General features: G+C 42.7%; 1 protein-coding gene across 2 annotated transcripts in view; it reads right to left on the bottom strand.

Moving 5' to 3' along the window:
- Positions 1 to 17261, bottom strand: part of TMC5 (transmembrane channel like 5) — a 44291-nt gene extending 27030 nt beyond the window's left edge. Inside the window, exons 1-4 of one of the 2 annotated variants that reach the window (XM_060786306.2) lie at positions 17175 to 17261; positions 7658 to 7860; positions 5279 to 5496; positions 2844 to 2951 (exon numbers count right to left, since the gene is read on the bottom strand). In XM_060786306.2, the coding sequence (XP_060642289.2) occupies positions 2844 to 2951; positions 5279 to 5496; positions 7658 to 7770 (439 nt within the window). In that variant the 5' untranslated portion in view covers positions 7771 to 7860; positions 17175 to 17261. Of the gene's footprint in view, positions 1 to 2843; positions 2952 to 5278; positions 5497 to 7657; positions 7861 to 13441; positions 13496 to 17174 lie in introns of those variants that run through there. The other variant, XM_067460954.1, reaches the window with a different exon arrangement.
- Positions 17262 to 19296: the final 2035 nt, after the last annotated feature.

The following is a 19296-nucleotide window of genomic DNA, read 5'->3' as shown; positions in this document are numbered from 1 at the left end:
AATGCTCTTTGATTGTAGGTGAACTATACATCCCAGTAATAGTTCACCTTGCCACATTTGCTCCCTTGCCTGGCCCGCTTTGGGTCCGGAGGCGTGCCTGAAGACCCCGGCGTGTGCACCAAAAGTCACCTCTTCTCCTGACTTTCTCCTCAGCCATTGGGACCGAGAGAGAGAGAGAGAGAGAGAGAGAGAGAGAGGTGGAGATGCCCACCTTTCCTGAAGGTAGGTGCAAAAACAAAGGAGGAAGCGGAGGTGGGAGATACCTCCAGCTGGAGGGGCTCTCTTTCTCTCTCACTCTCGGTCCCAATGGCTGAAGCGAAAGTCAGGAGAAGAGGCAACTTTTGGTGCGCACGCTGGGGTCTTCAGACACGCCTCCGGACCTGAAGCGGGCCAGGCACGGTGGCTCCGTCCCCTTGGCCCACCCGTGGATTGGGAAGAGGAGAGGAGGCGGGTGGAGCGCCGGGGAATCAGGAAAGGGAGCCGGTCATGGGGAAGGGATCGAACGCAGAGAACGATTGAGCGCGGCTCTGCTCGCGCACCCGGTGGCCGGGTGGAGCAGGAACGAGAGGCAAGGCTCAAGGGCCCGGCCCCTTTGGGAAGAGGATCACCCGGCAGCGAGGCAAGAAAGCCGAAGCTCCCCACGGACTGCTAGGGCTGTTGTGAGCTGAGGGGGCGCTCCTCAAGTGGCAGTCGAGGGGCATTTACAGAGGCGCCTCTGCACCCCTGGCAAAAAAAAAGTGTTCTGCGACCGCTTACTTCGCGTAATGGACAAGCCGCCCCTGTATATATAATAAAAACACTTTATTTATATACCGCTCTATCTCCCCGAGGGGACTCAGAGCGGTTCCCAGGTAAAAATCACAGAACATACAAAGTAAAAACAACATAACCATAAGATTAACAAAACAAAATATGCATAAACATTGTCGCCATAACACACATATATTTAAAGTAATCCTGCCTGTTCAAGGCATTTTTAAAAATTTAAAAGACCGGGCCAAGATTTGTGCAAGCCCAAAAATTCTAGGGGGCCCGGGAATTAAATGCAATGCTATGGCAGGCAACAATAATATTAGGTACGGGTCTGTGGCTGTTCATTCCAGGGCCGACTAGAGGAAATGATCTGGGTAATTGGTAGGAAGAATAAGGCTGTATTTGACAATGTATAGGGATGAGTTAGAACTGGCCATTTTCAAAAACTTGTTGAAACCACCAGATCTTCAAGCTCTTACGAAAGGAGGGGAGGGATGGGGCCTGTCTTATTTCCCCTGGAAGAGTGTTCCAGAGGCGGGGGGCCACCACTGAGAAGGCCCTCTCTCTCGTCCCCACTTGAGACGGTAGTGGGACCGAGAGAAGGGCCTCACCGGAAGATCTTAGAGTTCGCGCCGGTTCATAGAAGGAGATGCGATCGCGGAGATAGGCAGGGCCCAAACAGTTTAGGGCTTTATAGGTCATGACCTGCACCTTGAATTTGGCTCGGCAACTTATCGGCAGCCAATGAATCTGTTTTAATAGGGGTTTTGTATGCTCCCTATAGTTTACTCCAGTAAGGAGCCTGGCTGCCGCCCGTTGTACCAGTTCAAATTTCCGGGCCGTCTTCAAGGGCAGCCCCACGTAGAGCGCATTGCAATAGTCCAGTTTGGATGTAACCAAGGTGTGGACCACCCTGGCCAAGTCAGACTATATAATTATAGAGAGAGAGCATGGTACTCTTATAAGGGTTTGGTTTGACCTCCAGTTTGACAATAAAGCAGAATGACCATGTCACAAAAGTGTGTCCCCAATATGGAAAGTTTGGGAAGCTCTGCACTACAGAATGGAATAGCCATAGGTGACTTTTCCACACTTAGTATTTATATGAAGTACCTTCCACTTCAGAGCGAGAAGAAACAGGTATCTGAATGTTAAAGGTTCGGGAAGAACACTGAGTTGGGAAAACAGAACCCTCTCTTTCCTGACCGCTAACACTTCCAGAATCTGGATTTAAGAAAATGGTAGTGGACAAAGGGCTTTCACCCCAGATACGTTTCTTGTGCAGCCATTCCAAAGAATCAAAGGGTTTGGTCTTCGAAGCACTACTTGCTTTCTCCATATCTTGCACCATTCATTGTTCAGAGGGAGGTGATCTATATTTGGACAGCGACTGTTTCAATAAAGTAAGTTATGTGAAAAAAGGGACTCTTTCAATTCCTTTGGTCAAAAATGGTTCCATCTTAGCTTTGCAAGAACTATAAAAGTTGCATTTCACATCAAAATAACTTTTCTTGTACTCTGCCACCAAAGCCAGCAGCAGAAAAAAGGATCACGAATGTTGTTAAGAGCACAATATCACTTCCCCATGACTCTAGCTATTTGAAAGATAGTGATCCTCATGGCACTTATGCAACAATTCTAGAAAAAAAGGGTTCTTAACTGGACAGTGGCAGAATTCTAGAATCAACATGCCTAACAAGCAGGAATAATCATTGCATCACAGCTCTACTACACTACACTGTTTTGGGGGCAAATTACACTCTGAAAATGTTCTGTTCCTGGTTTGAAAGTGTTATTTCCTGATTAATTGAGCAGGATTTACTTTGAAAGTAGTTGTTCTACACCAGGAACTTTGTTTTTGTGGCACAAACTATGTTGAATTGGTTGAGACTCGTTGACGAGATCTTCATTGAAGAGCTATTGCAAAATGTGTTATAGCAGGGGGTCCTTCCCACAAAAGCCAAGTCTTGGCAGTTTAATAAATCTTTCCATGTTTTTATGATAGAACCAATGAGGAAATAATGGTATTTATAACCCAGGAACAAGAATTATGTTATATAGTGCTATTCAACGATGTCACTAGGTTTTACCTCCATTGGATGGAGCAGAAGGTTTCCGTGTATAATGGTGATTCGGAGCATTACTGTCCGCAGGTAAAGTCTGTGCAAATTCCGCCTCATAGTCAAATGAAGGATTAACTGTTGAAGACAAAAGAAGAATGCAGAACTAGTATAGCATGCGTCTCCTCCTGAATGCTTGCCAAAACACACAGGAGGGCAAGGGATACAACTCGGTCTGAAATGTTCTCGTTGAAAGTGCTAGATGTTCATCAGCAGATATTTATCGCTCTTATTATGAATGGAACAGCATTGACACATGTGAAGCTGCATATGCAGTATGAAGCCTAGACTCAAATGTATTACTGTGCAGAAACCAAGGCCTATGGGTCCTATTGCCCTCAAACTGCCCTCTTCCCACAGGCATTGGATGAACCAAACACTGGCTTGAGCTCGTATGCTTATTGTTGATGAAAGGTTTCCATATTGTCTCCCCTACTGGCTGTTAGGAATTGTGGGAGTTGAAGTCCAAAATGCCTGGAGGGCAGGCTGAAGTTGGCCCAGGCCTAGCTTAAATCCATATGGTATATATATCTGATACAGGTAAACTTTTTGACCAACAGAAACTTAACAGTTTTTCAGTGGAAGACCCCAGAGGCCACCCAGTCCAACTCCCTTCTGCCATGCAGGGAAAGAACAATCAAAGCACCCCCAACAGATGGCCAGTCAGCCTTAACAATAACAATAACATTAACAATAATAATAATAATAACAACAATAATTGGAGCAACCTCAGGGCCCATCCAGTCCAACTCCCTTCTGCCATGCAGGTAAAGCACAAACAAAGCACTCCCAACAGATGGCCATCCAGTCTTTGTACTAATAATAGTAATAGCAATAGGAGCAATCTCAGGGGCCATTCAGTCCAATTCCCTTCTGCCATGCAGGAAAAGCACAATCAAAGCACCCTTAACAGATGGCCATCAAGCCCTAATAAATAATAATAATAATAATAATAATAATAATAATAATAGGAGCAACCTCAGGGGCCATACAGTCCAACTCCCTTCTGCCATGCAGGTAAAGCACAAACAAAGCACTCCCAACAGATGGTCATCCAGTCTTTGTACTAATAATAGTAATAGCAATAGGAGCAATCTCAGGGGCCATTCAGTCCAATTCCCTTCTGCCATGCAGGAAAAGCACAATCAAAGCACCCTTAACAGATGGCCATCAAGCCCTAAATAATAATAATAATAATAATAATAATAATAATAATAGGAGCAACCTCAGGGGCCATACAGTCCAACTTCCTTCTGCATGCTGAGAAAGCATGATCAAAGCACCCCCAACAGATGGCCATCAAATCCAACCCCCTTCTTTCTACCATGCAGGAAAAGCACAATCAAAGCACCCCCAGCAGATGGCCACCCAGCCTTTGCAACAGCAACAGCAACAACAACAACAATAAACAGAGCTGGATGGTCATCTGTCAGGGATGCTTTGAATGTGATTTTCCTGCTTCTTGGCAGGGGGTTGGACTGGATGGCCCATGAGGTCTCTTCCAACTCTGTGATTCTATGATTCTAACAACAACAACAACAACCCCAGTGTCCATGCAGTCCAACGTCCTTCTGTCATGCAGGAAAAGCAATATCAAAGCACCCCCAATAGATGGTCACCTAGCCTTTGTAATAACAGTAGAAACCCAAGGGCTCCTGGGAGCACACTTTGAGAACCACTACTTTAGGGTATTTAGACTTTGAACCGTAAGATTATCTCCCCCCCCCTTCCCGGATACAAATACATTGGCCAAATTAAGACAGTTTAATTCAACAAAGGAATCAATTCAAGGGGGTGCAATTCAAGAATGATTTAACAGTGATTTTTATTTTTGGCATTTCTTATGGGACTGGGGGCCTCATAGATAGTATATAAATATATATTGTGACATTCAACTTTTTGACATTAAAATCAGACTGTACAGGGCAGATCAGCTGCAAGAACACTAATGTCAGGCAACAGGATATATTCTCTGAGATTCTCCCCAAAGACACTTTGAAATGAAGTGACCCTGAATTCGATGCAGGAGATTCAAATCAATTAGTTCTTTTATTCTCTTTTATGGATGCCATGCTAATTGGAAGGTTGTTTAGACCAAGTTAATGGCCTTTGAGGCTTCCTCCACATGAGTTAATAGGAGTTCACCTTGGAAACAATAAGAATGATATGTCATCAGGATTTTAGGGATGACACTCAAGGGGCAGGGCCAACAAAAGATTGGGAATCATGGATTTAACTGTGTAATCTCAACAAAGTCAAGCCTGGGTAGTCCTTGGATTGTGCTGCAGTCTCACTAGCCATAGTCCATGAGGTTAGAATTGAAGTTGGGTGTGAATCCTCAGTCCTCAACCTGTCTCTCCCCATTCTCTCTTTCTCTCACACACATACACACTACAGTTACATACCATGTGCATTTCTATATGGATTTGAAGTGGGTGTTCCAAATGAAGAATCTCTTAACCCGTACTCGGTACCGGAATCCAGAATCCGCATTGAGTTCATGGGTATATGAATGGAGGGAGTCTGCCTCCGTGTCCCTTCCTCATTGTGCTCTCCATAGGAATGGTAGGGAGAGGAATCATAAGGGTTGTAATGGAAAGAAGTGCTTCTTTCAGCAGATCTCCTGCGCAAAAAGAGATTATTATTATTACTATATTTATTGTATTTACTAGCCATCCCCTGCCACGCGTTGCTGTGTGTTTTGTGTGCGTGTATATGTGTGTGTATATGTGTATATGTGTGTTTGCATATATGTGTGTGTAGTTTTGTGTATGCATTGTAATGTGTGTGTTTTTGGCTTTTTAAGTCTCTTCTGCTGTGTTTTTCAGTGTTTTATGAGTGATGGTCACTCGTTGGCCTGATAGGTGCATTGTGTCCAAATTTGGTGTCAATTCGTCCAGTGGTTTTTGAGTTATGTTAACCTCACAAACAAACATTACATTTTTATTTATACAGATTTATATACTGCTTTATCTCTCCCAAAGGAGGCTCAAAGTGGCTCAAAATTATTTATTTATTTACTATTTTATACCCCGCCCTTCCCAACCCCAAAGGGGACTCAGAGCAACTTACAAGTAGGCAACAATTTAATACCGCATGAACAGACACGCAAATAAAAACATATACATTAAAATCAGAAAGTTAGAAACATCTAAACATTAAAACCACTAGATAAAAAAACCACACAATCCAAACTCATAATCTACTTATTGAACTGAATTATTGTTCAAAGACTTGTTCCCACAGCCACGTTGTTAATTTCTTTCTAAATGTCAGGAGGGAGGGAGCTGATCTGATTTTGCTTGGGAGGGAATTCCACAGCCAAGGGGCCATCACTGAGAAGGCCCTGTGTCTTGTCCCACCAACCACCCCTGCGAAGGAGCTGGGACCGAGAGCAGGGCCTCCCCAGAAGATCTTAACCTCCAAAGTAGTTGATAGGAGGAGATACACTCGGACAGGTAAGCTGGGCTTGAACTATTTAGGGATTTATAGTCTAAATCCAGCACTTTCAATTGTGCTCGATAGCAGACTGGCGCACAAGTTTTAATTGTGCAAATGCTCCCCTGACCACCATCAAAACTTGGAGTTCGAGGCTCAGTGATGAATTCAGGAGGACTCCCAAGCTGTAAACCTGTGACTTCAGAGGGAATGTAACCCCATCCAGCACAGGCTGTAACCCCATACCCTGTTCGGTCTTGTGAGTGACCAGGAGTACCTCCGTCTTGCCTGGATTCAGATTCAATTTGTTGATCCTCATCCAGATCACCACAGTGACCAAGCACTGGATCAGGACCTGAACAGCCTCCCTAGCAGCAAGTGGAAAGAAGTGATAGAGTTGGATGTCATCTGCATACAGGTGGCACCAAACTCCAAAATTCCAGATGATTTCTCCTGGCGGCTTCATGTGGATGTTAAACCACATGGGGGACACTATTGAACCCTGTGGGACCCCAGAAGATAAAGGCTGTGGGACTGAGCAGGTGTCCCCCAACACCTACTGAGAATGACCGTCCAGGAAGGACCAGAGCTACTGTGAAACAGTGCCCTCAAACCTCATTCTGTGAGGCGTCTCAGAAGGATACCGTGGTCTATAATAGCGAAGGCTGCTGAGAGGTCCAGGAGAACCAACAGGGACACACTACCTTCTGTTCAGTTCTCTGCATAGATCATCCACTAAGGCGACCAAGGCTGTTACAGTTCCATGTCCCGGCCTAAAGCCAGACTGCAACAGGTCCAGATAATTATGCTATTTTGGAACAGAATTCCAGAAAAGTATCTATAATGAAATAAAAAAGATTAGCTCACATGTCAGTGAATCTGAATTGGAATATGATCTGTGAGAATCCTGTTGTCTCTACTTTGTTCTGGTTTTTCATTGGTTGATGTTGATTGGCCTTACCCTACATGGTTTGTCTCCAACATTGGTTTCACCTTATGTAAACTTTTTTACTCATCTTCACCCATTACTCTCATCAATTTTGCCTCACCATACATTCTGAGACTTCTTTGGTCAAGAACCCAATGATTGTTCTTTGGAAGGAGATAGGACTTGGTACCTAGTGAGAAATTACACTAAAATAAGGCACAAGCAAATAGGGAATATGCCTTCCATGCAATTGACTGAGGTTCAAAGGAGATCTTATGCCCTAGGAAAAGAACCCAACAGTGCAATCCTGAATGCACTACTAACATCATGATCCCATGCAACCTATCTTCAGATAATACTGCACAGGAAGTTATCTATCTTAAGCCCGTAGTCATAATGGACTCTGCTTCAGACTTACATTCGGTCCATCTCCAGTGTTTCCGCATAGTGATAGCCGGGGTCATCTGCCTCCAGGGACTCTGAGGAAGGATACTTTGCATTCTCAAAGGCTTTGTTGTAGTGAAAAGTCATGGTGTCGGCAAATCTTTATCTCTGTAGGACCAAGACTCTGAAAACCTGTTCAGCAGATTGCTTCAGTTCCTTAATGATTCCATTATGGACCTAATTTAAGACAATATAATCGTAGTAATAATAATGAGAAAACATGGAAGTAGCTTAGAAGGGGAGCTCTAAAAACGAAACTGAAGGCCTGATTTTGCTGCACAAGAACAAGCCTTACAAGTCGGGGTGAGCTCCCAGCTGTCAGCCCTAGCTTCCACCTACCTAGCAGTTCGAAAACATGTAATACAAGTAGATCAATAGGTACCGCCTTGGCGGAGAGGTAAAAGGCCACTTCATGCAGATATGCAGGCAACATAATCGGAGAAGTCTATGGCAACAGACTCCTTGGCATGGAAAAATGGAACAAGAGCACCTCCCCATGGCCAGAGTTGAGCATTGCCTCCAGACCCAGGAGATGTTAAGAGAAGATATTTATCTCTGTTTGTGTATTGTATTCATTGTTTCACTGTGTAAAAAGGCACTGAATGTTTGCCTTATATATGTAAAACTGTAATCTGCTCTGAGTCCCTCCGGGGAGATAAAGCAGAATATAAATAAAATGTATTATTATTATTATTATTATTATTATTATTATTATACTGCATAAAAAGATATGAAGAGTAACACAAGAAGAGTAACTGCACATTTGATTGTTTTTGCAACTTGGGGAGATGCAAATACCATTTGAAGTCTCAGTTTCGCAGGTAACTTTTCATGCAACCATAAATAACTTGAGACAAAGGTCAGTGCTGACAGGTACGGTATGTATTTTTTCATAATGACGGAGCTGCCATATTATGTGACCAGGAAATAGCTGGTGGGAAAAGCCCAGCAGGGTATTGAAAACACTGTGGGCATCTAACCAAGGAGATCCACAAAACAATTTTTCCTCCAGGATTAATAAAAGAACTGCAAGGCAAACTATAAAGCAGACTGTTCCTGGCCTGCAAATGGCGACACTCCTAGCCAATGGAACATTTGATGTCCTGAACTTTGATCCAAGCTGTCCGAAGGCTGCCAGTTAAGGAAGAGTAGAGTAAAAGGGGACAGGATGAGAAGGGATAGATAGATACACAACTTACATTTCCCTTTCCCCGTTATAACTAATACATCACCTTGCTAGCCTCCATGGGTATGAAAGATCAATCAGAAAATAAGACTTAAAAATAATACAGAGAAACTTCAAGCCCTAGATATAACAAAATTACCCTAGTTGAATGACTGGCATCACAAAGGTGAACGTTATGCTTTGTGACAGGTTCTTAATTTACTCCGAACTGGAAAGGTAATACTGACATGATCCTGCGACTGGTTCCATATTACAATTTAATGAGAGGTATCACTTTCAAGCACCTCACTGTTGAGTTGAGAGGAGAGGAGAAAGAAAGAAAATTAAAACGAATTATTGGGATTTAAAAAAAATAGACAAAGCGTCATTACCAAGGGCAAGGGAAAGCTTTCCCCTTGACATTAAGTCTAGTTGTGCCCAACTCTGGGGGATGGTGCTCATTTCCATTTCTAAGCTGAAGAGCCAGCATTGTCCATAGACACCTCCTAGGTCATGTGGCCAGCATGACTGAATGGAGCGCCGTTACCTTCCTGCCAAGGCAGTACCTACTGATCTACTCACATTTGCATGTTTTCAAACTGCTGGGTTGGCAGAAGCTGGGCTTAACACCCCGTTCCTTAGATTCAAACCACCAACCTTTCAGTCAGCAAGTTCAGCAGCTCAGCAATTTAACATGCTGTGTCACCATCAGTAAAGTCGGTCGCAATTGGAAAAGGTTTTTCTAATCCTATCTATAACTGTTTAAAACCAGCAGTAGGAAGCTTTGATTCCTTCATATATTTTGGAAAACAACTCCCATCAGCTCCAGTCGGTATATCCAGTGATGATTCCTCAACGTGGATTTAACCACACACATATAGCATAGCCATACATCCGTTTGTGAAGAAAGTCTCTCATGATGCAAAGAGACATCTGCTAATACTGCAGAGGCATCCCAAGTCTGATAAGTGGCGCAAAGCCAAGGAATCCTGTTTGCAAAAGGAGAGCTGCAAATAAAAGCGCTTTACTGTTTGCATAGCAACACTGCTAAAGTTATATTGCTGTTTAATATGTATTGATTATGTTCTTTCGAACATATGACTTCACTGGCTCGTGTATTTTAACTGCATATGTTTATTTTAATATGTTGTTAATAGACATAATATTTAGAAGTGGTATTGATAAAGACCATTGGTGTCCGTCCATTTCTGGAGGAAAGAAACACATCTCCAGGCTAAAATGTTGTAAAGCAATGCTTTTGGGTTGGAAAGATTAGCTGTTTACAAGAAATATTGCTTAGGGGACGCCCAATTGTAATTACTGTATATACTCGAGTATAAGCCTAGTTTTTCAGCCCCTTTTTTAGGCTGAAAAAACTCCCCTCGGGTTATACTCGAGTCAAGGTTATTCATTATTTTACTCTGTTATTAGTATTATTTTTATTTCATGTATTATTTTACTGTATTATTATTACATTTACAGTATGTTACTCTATTATTATTATTATTATTATTAATATTTTACACTATTCATGATTATTATTAGATTTATCATTTTACTTTATTAGTATTGCATTTATCATTTTACTCCATTATTACATTTAATATTTTACTCTATTATTACTGTTATTATTGCATTTCCATTATTTTACTTTGTTATTATTATTACGTTTATTATTTTACTCTCTTCATTATTGTTGGAAGGATACGTAAGTACATTTACATTGAAGAAGTTTAGAATAATGATTTAATCAGAGTTGGGCAGTCTTATCTCAAATTACAGTTTTATGTAAATATTCAAAAACATTTCACCTCCTGATGCCTCAATTAATGTAATTTTATTTCTATCTATTTTTATTTTGAAATTTACCAGTAGTGGCTGCATTTCCCACCCTCGGCTTATATTTGAGTCAATATGTTTTCCCAGTTTTTTGTCGTAAAATTAGGTGCCTCGGCTTATAGTCGGGTCGGCTTATACTCGAGTATATGCGGTACTCAGTCTTCAAGGAGGCTCTTTCCGTGTCCCCAAAGAGCTTTATATACTGGGTTGCTGTGAGTTTTCCAGACTGTATGACGTTTTGCTCACATCTATCGCAGGCATCCTCAAAGGTTGAGAGGTCTGTTGGAAACTAGGAAAGTGGGGTTTATATATCTATGGAATGCCCACCAAGAAAATCCAACAAATGCTACTTTCCATAAAGGACAAGAGGGATCCTCTCACCTCTGCAGGAGTACACTGTATACCATGCAGCTGTAGACTAGCCTACAAAGTGACACCCAAACGCAGCAGCATTGCCCAAACACAAATCAAAGAACACAAAAGGCACTGCAGACTGATTCAACCAGAGAAGTCAGCCATAGCAGAGCACCTGCTATTTGAGAAAAACAGAAATGCTGGACCACTCTAACAACTACCATGTCAGACTACACAGAGAAGCCATTGAAATCCACAAGCATGTGGACAATTTCAACAGAAAGGAGGAAACCATGGAAATGAACAAAATCTGTCTACCAGTATTAAAAAAAACTTTAAAATCGGGACAGTAAATGAAGAGCAACACTCAAAAAGCTGGGGAATTCCTGACATGAAACAATCGGGGCCTGTTAACACCTCCCAACAAAGGATTCCTCCTGGCAGCAACTAGCCAGGCTTTGAAGCTGCAAGGCCATTAAATACAAATTAAGCTGGCCAATTGCAACATTCACTTTTTCCTCAAGAAGACAAGGGTTCTTTCTCTCACCCTGCACATTGTTCCACAGATATATAAACCCCAGTTGCCTAGTTTCCAACAGACCTCACAACCTCTAAGGATGAATGCCAGAGATGTGGGCAAAACGTCAGGTGAGAATGCTGCTGAAACACCCTGGCCATACAGCCCGAAAAACTTACTGCAACTCACTGATTCTGGCCAGGAAAGCCTTCGACAATACAACCTTGGCCTAGCAACACAAGCAAAAGACTTTTTAAAAAGTTGAAAAACAACTTCCTAATGTCCTGAAAGATCTCTCCAGATCTCTCTCACCTGAAGCCTAACCCTGCCAAGACACAAGTGTGTGCTTTCCATCTACATAACCATGAAGCCAACAGGAAATTGAAAGTTACCTGGGAAGGCCAAGAGCTCAAACACTGCTCCGCCCTAAATATCTCAGTGTCACCTTAGATTGAACACTAACATTGGTACAAATTATTATGATTATTATTGTTATTATTCTTATTATTAGTATTATTATAAAAGGAGTCCCCAATGGCACAATGGGTTAAACCCTTGTACCGGCAGGACTGCTGACCGAAAGGTTGGCGGTTCAAATCCGAGAAGTGGGGTGAGCTGCCATCTGTCAGTTCCAGCTCCCCATGCGTGGACATGAGGGAAGCCTCCCACAGGATGCTAAAACATTTGGGCATCCTCTGGGCAACATCCTTGTAAATGGCCAATTCACTCACAACAGAAGAGACTTGCAGTTTCTCAAGTTGCTCCTGACACAAAAATATTATTATTATTATTATTATTATTATTATTATTATTATTACTTCTACTACTTTTGCAATATGCATGTATATAGATAATGAGATAGCTTGGAGAGAAAGCAAAGGCATCATTCTCTCAGCCACCAAAGTGAAACAGCTTTGGGTTTATTTTAGTATTTTGGATTTAGGAATTCTGGATAAAAGATACTCAACCATTGCTTGGAAATATGAAATTTGAACTGCTCTGTTTGAGGACCTTTATCTTGCTAAATAGCTCCCCAGACTATTGTCACAAAGTTTGTATTGAAGTCATATGCCTTTATTATTATTTTATTACTATGTTTATTTATACCCGGCTTTATCTCTCCCGAAGGAGACTCAAAGCACCTTACAATTAAAAGCATGACCACACAATTTAAAGTATACAAATTGGCAACCATTAAGATAGAATTAAATATAAGTGTTAAAATTCACGGTTAAAATCCATTAAAACATATTCAAAGCTAAAAAAAAATCATAGCACTCCGACTTGCTCTTCAAAAATGCCTGCATTTCTAGGGAAATTATATTTTATCCAGAATTCCTAAATCCATTCCATAGATATATAAACCCCACTTTCCTAGTTTCCAACAGACCTCTCAACCTTTGAGGATGCCTGCGATAGATGTGAGCAAAACGTCATACAGTCTGGAAAACTCACAGCAACCCAGTATATAAAGCTCTTTGGGGACACGGAAAGAGCTTTTAATTTGATCTGGGACAAAACTTAATGTATATCTATTGGATAAGACTGGTAAAGGAAAAGAATCTAGATTGGGCATGGGCAAACTTTGGCCCTCCAGGTGTTTTGGACTTCAACTCCCACAATTCCTAACAGCCTACCGGCTGTTAGGAGTTGTGGGAGTTGAAGTCCAAAACACCTGGAGGGCCAAAGTTTGCCCATGCTTGATCTAGAACAAACTTTTAACAAAACTTTCTTTCCATCCTACAGTTCCAAAAAAGCAACACTTCAACAGGCAGAGTTTAAGATCTCAAAACACCGAAAGGAAAGCAAATTGACCCTGGCCTTTTTTAAGATCACAAGGGGGGAAAATAAAGTACAATAAATGGGAAAAGTACAGTTCTTACCACTGGCTTGGACAACTGGAAAGTACTGTTCGAACTGGTTGTTCTACCATCCCGTCTCTGCTCTTTCCCTGAACCTCGGAAGGTTTATATCCCTATTGACATTAGCAATCATTAATCGGCTGTCCAGAGATCTTTTTCCTCATCAGCTGGGTATATTTCACTTCCTTATTGGCGAAATAGTCAAAGGTGGCTTCAAAATGACAGCTGGTTTCACAAAACAAGACTTCGGCCAAGGAAAAAGAGCACCCAGAATAACAACCGCATTTTTTCCTATAAAACCCAGGATGACACAATCTGCCTTGATATGGCAATGAAGCTCATTTAAGACACCTTTCAATGGAGAAGCCATATTAAAGGCCAGTTGCCTCAAGATGTTGTTGTTGTTGTTGTTGTTGTGAACCTCCAAGATGTCCAACTTATGGTGAACCTATCTTGGGGGTTTCTTGGCAAAATGTCATCAGAGAAAGTTTGCATTTGCAAACTATGATTCTGGAGATGAGAGTTAGAATCCTGGCTCATCCATAGACATCTCTGGGTGATTTGGGGTGAAGACCACGCAGGGATATCTATGGATGAGCCGGGATTCGAACCCTGGTCTCCAGAGTCATACTAGTTGTCATACCGGCTGGTAGAATCCAGAAGTTGCAGTCAAACTTCTCCAAGTCCTACACATAATTATTCGGTCTGTGAGATCAGTGTAAACAATGGGTTGCTGTAAGTTTTCCAGGCTGTATGGCTACATTCAGCCCAAATTACCTGTCCGAACGCATCTCCCCCTATGAACCATTACAGAGATTAAGATCCTCCGGGGAGGCCCTGCTTTCCATCCCGCCATTGTCACAGGCACGATTGGTGGGGACGAGAGACAGGGCCTTCTCAGTGATTGCTCCCCAGCTATGGAACTCCCTTCCTGGTGAGATCAGGTTGGTCCCCTCCCTCCTGTCCTTTAGAAGGATGGTAAAAACTTGGTTGTGGGACCAAGCTTTCGGGACAGGGCAATGAAGCTGCAATGGGAAAGATGACAGGGCCAATCGGATTTGATGCGGATAGCTAGGACGGTTTTAAATGGTGTTATTTTAAATGGTGTATTTTGATATTTTGATAAATGTTTTTTAATGTTTATGTATTGTATCCAGGCATTGAATGTTTGCCGTGTATATGGTGTGCCCTATGAGTCCCCTTCGGGGTGAGAAGGGCGGAATATAAGTGTTTTAAATAATTAAATAAATAATTCCAGAAGCAATCTCTCCTGATGTTTCGCCCACATCTATGGAAAGCATCATCAGAGGCCTTGAGGTCTATTGGAAACTAGGCAAGTGGGGTTTATATGCCTGTGGAATAATGTCCGGGGTGGGAGAAAGTACTCTTATCTGTTTGGGGCAGGTGTGAATGTTGCAATTGGCCACCTTGATTAGCATAGAATGGCCTTGCAGCTTCAAAGCCTGGCTACTTCCTGTTTCAATACTCATTACGAAACTAGGGGGTGGGGGAAAATAGTTTCTAAAGTGCTTCCAAAATTGGATGGGGTCCGTATCGCAACTATAACTAGAGGGGACGTGGTCTTAAAAAGGGAATTTTCAGAGATGTTCCCAATGCCCATATGTCATGATTTACTGCCATATTGACCTATTTCTACAGTAGGCCTATGTTTACAAAAAATGCTGATTGTTTGAGAAATCATTGCTCCAAAGGAGAAGTTACTATTCAAGGCTAACAATATATCCGGACAAAACCAGCTAGCTGATGGCTAGTTAGAATCCCCAAGGTTCCCAGTCGCTCTGAAGCCATGTTTGCAACAGACTAACAGATAACATACCGTCATGGTCAGAGAACAATGGACTATAGTTATGTTACAGTGGTGCCATTGCTAGGATCCCACGTGTGCTATAATGTAAATCACAGCTAACTTAGACCAATGAAATTATTTGTCTTTGGAAACGAATTAAAATGCATATTGCATTTACTATAAAAGCTCTGGAGCCCAATTGGGGGTTGTGACAAACCCTTTGATTGCACCCCCGTATGCTTGTTTGTCGTTATTGCTATGGCAATAGTTTTTTGCAGTTTAAAAGATTCAACTTTTGTGGTGTCCATCCTTGCCCTCCCCATTATAAAGGGGGCTTCTGCCTTTTGGGGAAATATTTTGTTTCTTTGCCCCTACATAACAACTACTTTTTTGTTATTTTTTGTTAAGTAACTGTGCCAGTGGGGAACTTTAGGGGCGCTTTAGGGGTGACTTGGAAGGCGCTGAACAGACTGTGCTCTGGCACCACGAGATGCAGAGCCAACCTTAGGAAATGGGGCTACAAAGTGGAATCCACGACAAGTGAGTGTGGAGAAGAGCCATGAGCTACTGCAATGCAACCTGAGCCCTGCCACATGCACAATGGAGGACCTTCTTGCAGCGACACCAGAGGCACTCCAAGTGGCCAGCTACTGGTCAAAGGACATTTAATAGAATACCAAGTCTGCAAACTTTATGTTTTGTTTGTTTGTTTGTTTTTAATGCAATACAACTGTTTTGGTTTGCTCCTGACACGATAAATAAATAAACATTGAAAGCAAACAAAAACAAACTTAATGTAAGGCAGCCCCCTTCAAATTGCATTGTATGGTTGCTGTAGACCAGGCATGTGCAAACTTGTTAGAAATTGTGGGAGTTGAAGTCCAAAACACCTGGAGGGCCATAGTTTGCCTATGTCTGCTCTAGACTAATAATAATGCAGTTCAATTATGTTACATTGAGTCTACACTGACTATATAATGCAGTTTCCAACTGTATTAAATGGAATGATAGATGGGGGGCATAGTTTTACTATTTTCCTGTATAGCAATAATACCTTTTTATTTAAAGTATGATTTCTATGATTCCCCCGGTTGCTTGAGAGTGCCGATTAACCGAGAGTCGAGATACGTTTGGCGAGGAGGAATGCACACTCTTGGGCAGAGAAGGCGAAAGGCCTCCTAAAAATTCCCACCATTCCATCGTAATTCAAATAGTACCAAACTGCCTTCAATGTCCAATGTAGATGCACCTGGTTGTTGGGCAAATAATTCTGTGTAACACAATAATTTTTTGTTCCTGGGTTATAAATGTCATTCCCCAATTGGATCTATCATAAAAAATGGGGAAAGTTTATTAAAATGCAAAAAAAAAAATGTCTTTGCAGGATGGACATTATCCTACAGTACATTTGGCTCAAGTTTTTCAATGAATCTCCCATCGTGTCTCAACAAAGTTTGTGACACAAAAACAAAGTTCCTGGAGTAGAATTACTACTTTCAAAGTAAGGACTGTACTACTAAAGGAAATAACACTTTTAAACCAGGAACAGAACATTTTATCAAATTGTGTTACATATGGTCAAACTCTGGCCCTCCAGGTGTTTTGGACTTCAACTCCCACAATTCCTGACAGCCTAGGAATTGTGGGAGTTGAAGTCCAAAACACCTGGAGGGCCAAAGTTTGCCCATTCCTGGTCTATAACAACTATATAATGCAATTTGAAGGGACAAAGCTGGCCCATGCCTAAAGAGGCTGCTGTTTGTTTGCCGGCCTCATAGCTCCTTGGAGACAGGAATGCAAGCAGGAATACAAAAAAAGGCTTCCACAGTTGGCAAAACTCTTCCCAGCAAAGCTTCAAAGTCTCCTTTGCAGGGCCCCTTCCTCCAGGAGAGAGGCCCAAATGCATTTATTTCCAGGGGAGAGAAAGAAGGGAAGGAAGGGTCTCACCTTTCCAAAGCCGTCCCGTCTGCCCTGGGCTCCTGGGAAGCGGATCCTGGCTCTGGATCCTCCCCCAGAAAGAGAGCCAGCCTTGCCACCTGTGGCACTTTGCAGCATTTCCTTCACCTGCGTCCGTCCCGCACAGGAGGCTTGCATTGCCTGCCTTTCTTTCCCCTCTGCTTGCTTTTGCACGCATGCTTCCAATCTCTTGCTATCTGGTAGTAGAGCTTCTGTTTTCAGGACTCCATCCCTTATTACAAGTGGGGTATATGCTTTTGTTTGGTGTGTTGTCAAAGGCTTTCAAGGGCAGAATCACTGGGTTGCTGTGAGTTTTTCGGGCTGTCTGGCCATGTTCCAACAGCATTTATTTATTTATTTCCTATATTTATACCCCGCCCTTCTCCCCCCAAAGGGGGACTCAGGGCGGCCTAACAAAAGCATAATACAATGCTAGCATCATAAAAAACCACAGTACAATCAAAATATTAAAAATTAAAACAATTAATTAAAACATCCATTAAAATCGAAATCCAAAAACCAGTCCAGGTCAATTCATTGCCATAAGTTATGTGATCTTCTTCCACTTGCTGCTCACTGATCAAACGCTTGGTCCCATCACCAGGTCTTGATTTTCCTTCTAAAAGACAAGAGGGAGGTGGCCAATCTGATATCTCTAGAGAGGGCCTTCCATAGGCAGGCGGGGGGGGGGGGGGCACTGCTGAGAAGGCCCTGTCTCTCATCCCCATCAACTGTGTTTGCGATACTGGTGGGATTGAGAGCAGGGCCTCTCCTGAAGATCTCAAACTTCATTATGGTTCGTGGCAGGAGATACGTTCAGACAAGTAGTCTGGGCCAGAACCATTTAGGGCTTTAAAGGTGAAAACCAGCACTTTGAATTGTGCTCAGAAGCTGATCGGTAGCCAGTGGAGTTGGCGTAACAAATGAGTTGTATGTTCCCCATACGTCAATCCAGTGAGCAACCTGGCTGCCAATCGTTGGACTAGTTGAAGCTTCTTGGCAGTCTTCAAAGGCAGCACCACGTAGAGTGCATTGCAGTAGTCTATTCAGGATGTAACAAGAGCATGGACCACCATGGCCAAGTCAGACTTCTCAAGGAACGGGTGCAGCTGGCGCACAAGTTTTAATTGTGCAAAAGCTCTCCTGGCTACCGCCGAGACCTGGGGTTCCAGGCTCAGTGATGAGTCCAGGATCACTCCCAAACTGCGAACCTGTGTCTTCAGGGGGAGTGCAACCCCGTCTAACACAGGCTGTAACCCTATCCCCTGTTCGGCCTTTCGACTGGACAGGAGTACCTCTGTCTTGTCTGGATTGAGTTTCAATCTGTTCGCCCTCATCCAGACCGACACAGCGGCCAAACACCAATTCAGGACCTGCACAGCCTCCTTAGTGACATATGGGAAGGAGTGATAGAGCTGAACATCATCCTCGTACAGATGACATCTGACCCCAAAACTCCTCTCCTGACATTCTCTCCTGACGTTTCGCCTGCACCTGTGGCTAATGACACCGTAGCCAGAAAATTTTTTTGGGAGGGATTGAAATTTTCGGGGAGGGGGGGTTGAAAATTTCAAGGGGGGGTGGTTGAAACCTGCCTCCTAGCGCACGCTGAAGCAAAGAGCACAGCAGAGGGCAGAGCAGCCTTCAATAGCCTGCAGCTCTGCCCCTGTCAACCACCTCCACCAAGTCTGGCCTCCTTAATGAGAACATTCAACACCCCCCCAACTTGATTGCTTCACTACATCGGCTGCTGCTGCAAGTAATGACAGTGTGAATAAATTGTCAATATTTGCCTGAGATAGTGCTTGCAGTTCTTTTTCTTTCTTTTTCATATTTAATTACTTATTAATCACCCTCCATCCGAGAATGCTCTAGGCGATTTACAGCTAAATTGTAAAAGATAAAATACATACATACAGAAATTAAAAATTAACAGAGATCGAATGCTCTAGTAAAAAGCCAGGTCTTAAGTGCCAGAGTAAAAGGTCCTAAGTCACGCATGGCTCTCATATAGGGTGGCAAGGAATTCCATAAGGCAGGGGCAGAAATAGAAAAAGCCTTGCGTCTGGTACTTTCCAAGTGCACTTCTCTAGGATCCAGTATATAGAGTAAG

This window comes from Anolis sagrei, chromosome X (genome assembly GCF_037176765.1).
Source record: "Anolis sagrei isolate rAnoSag1 chromosome X, rAnoSag1.mat, whole genome shotgun sequence".
NCBI lineage: Eukaryota > Metazoa > Chordata > Lepidosauria > Squamata > Dactyloidae > Anolis > Anolis sagrei.
This window is presented reverse-complemented; position numbering and strand designations above follow the sequence as displayed.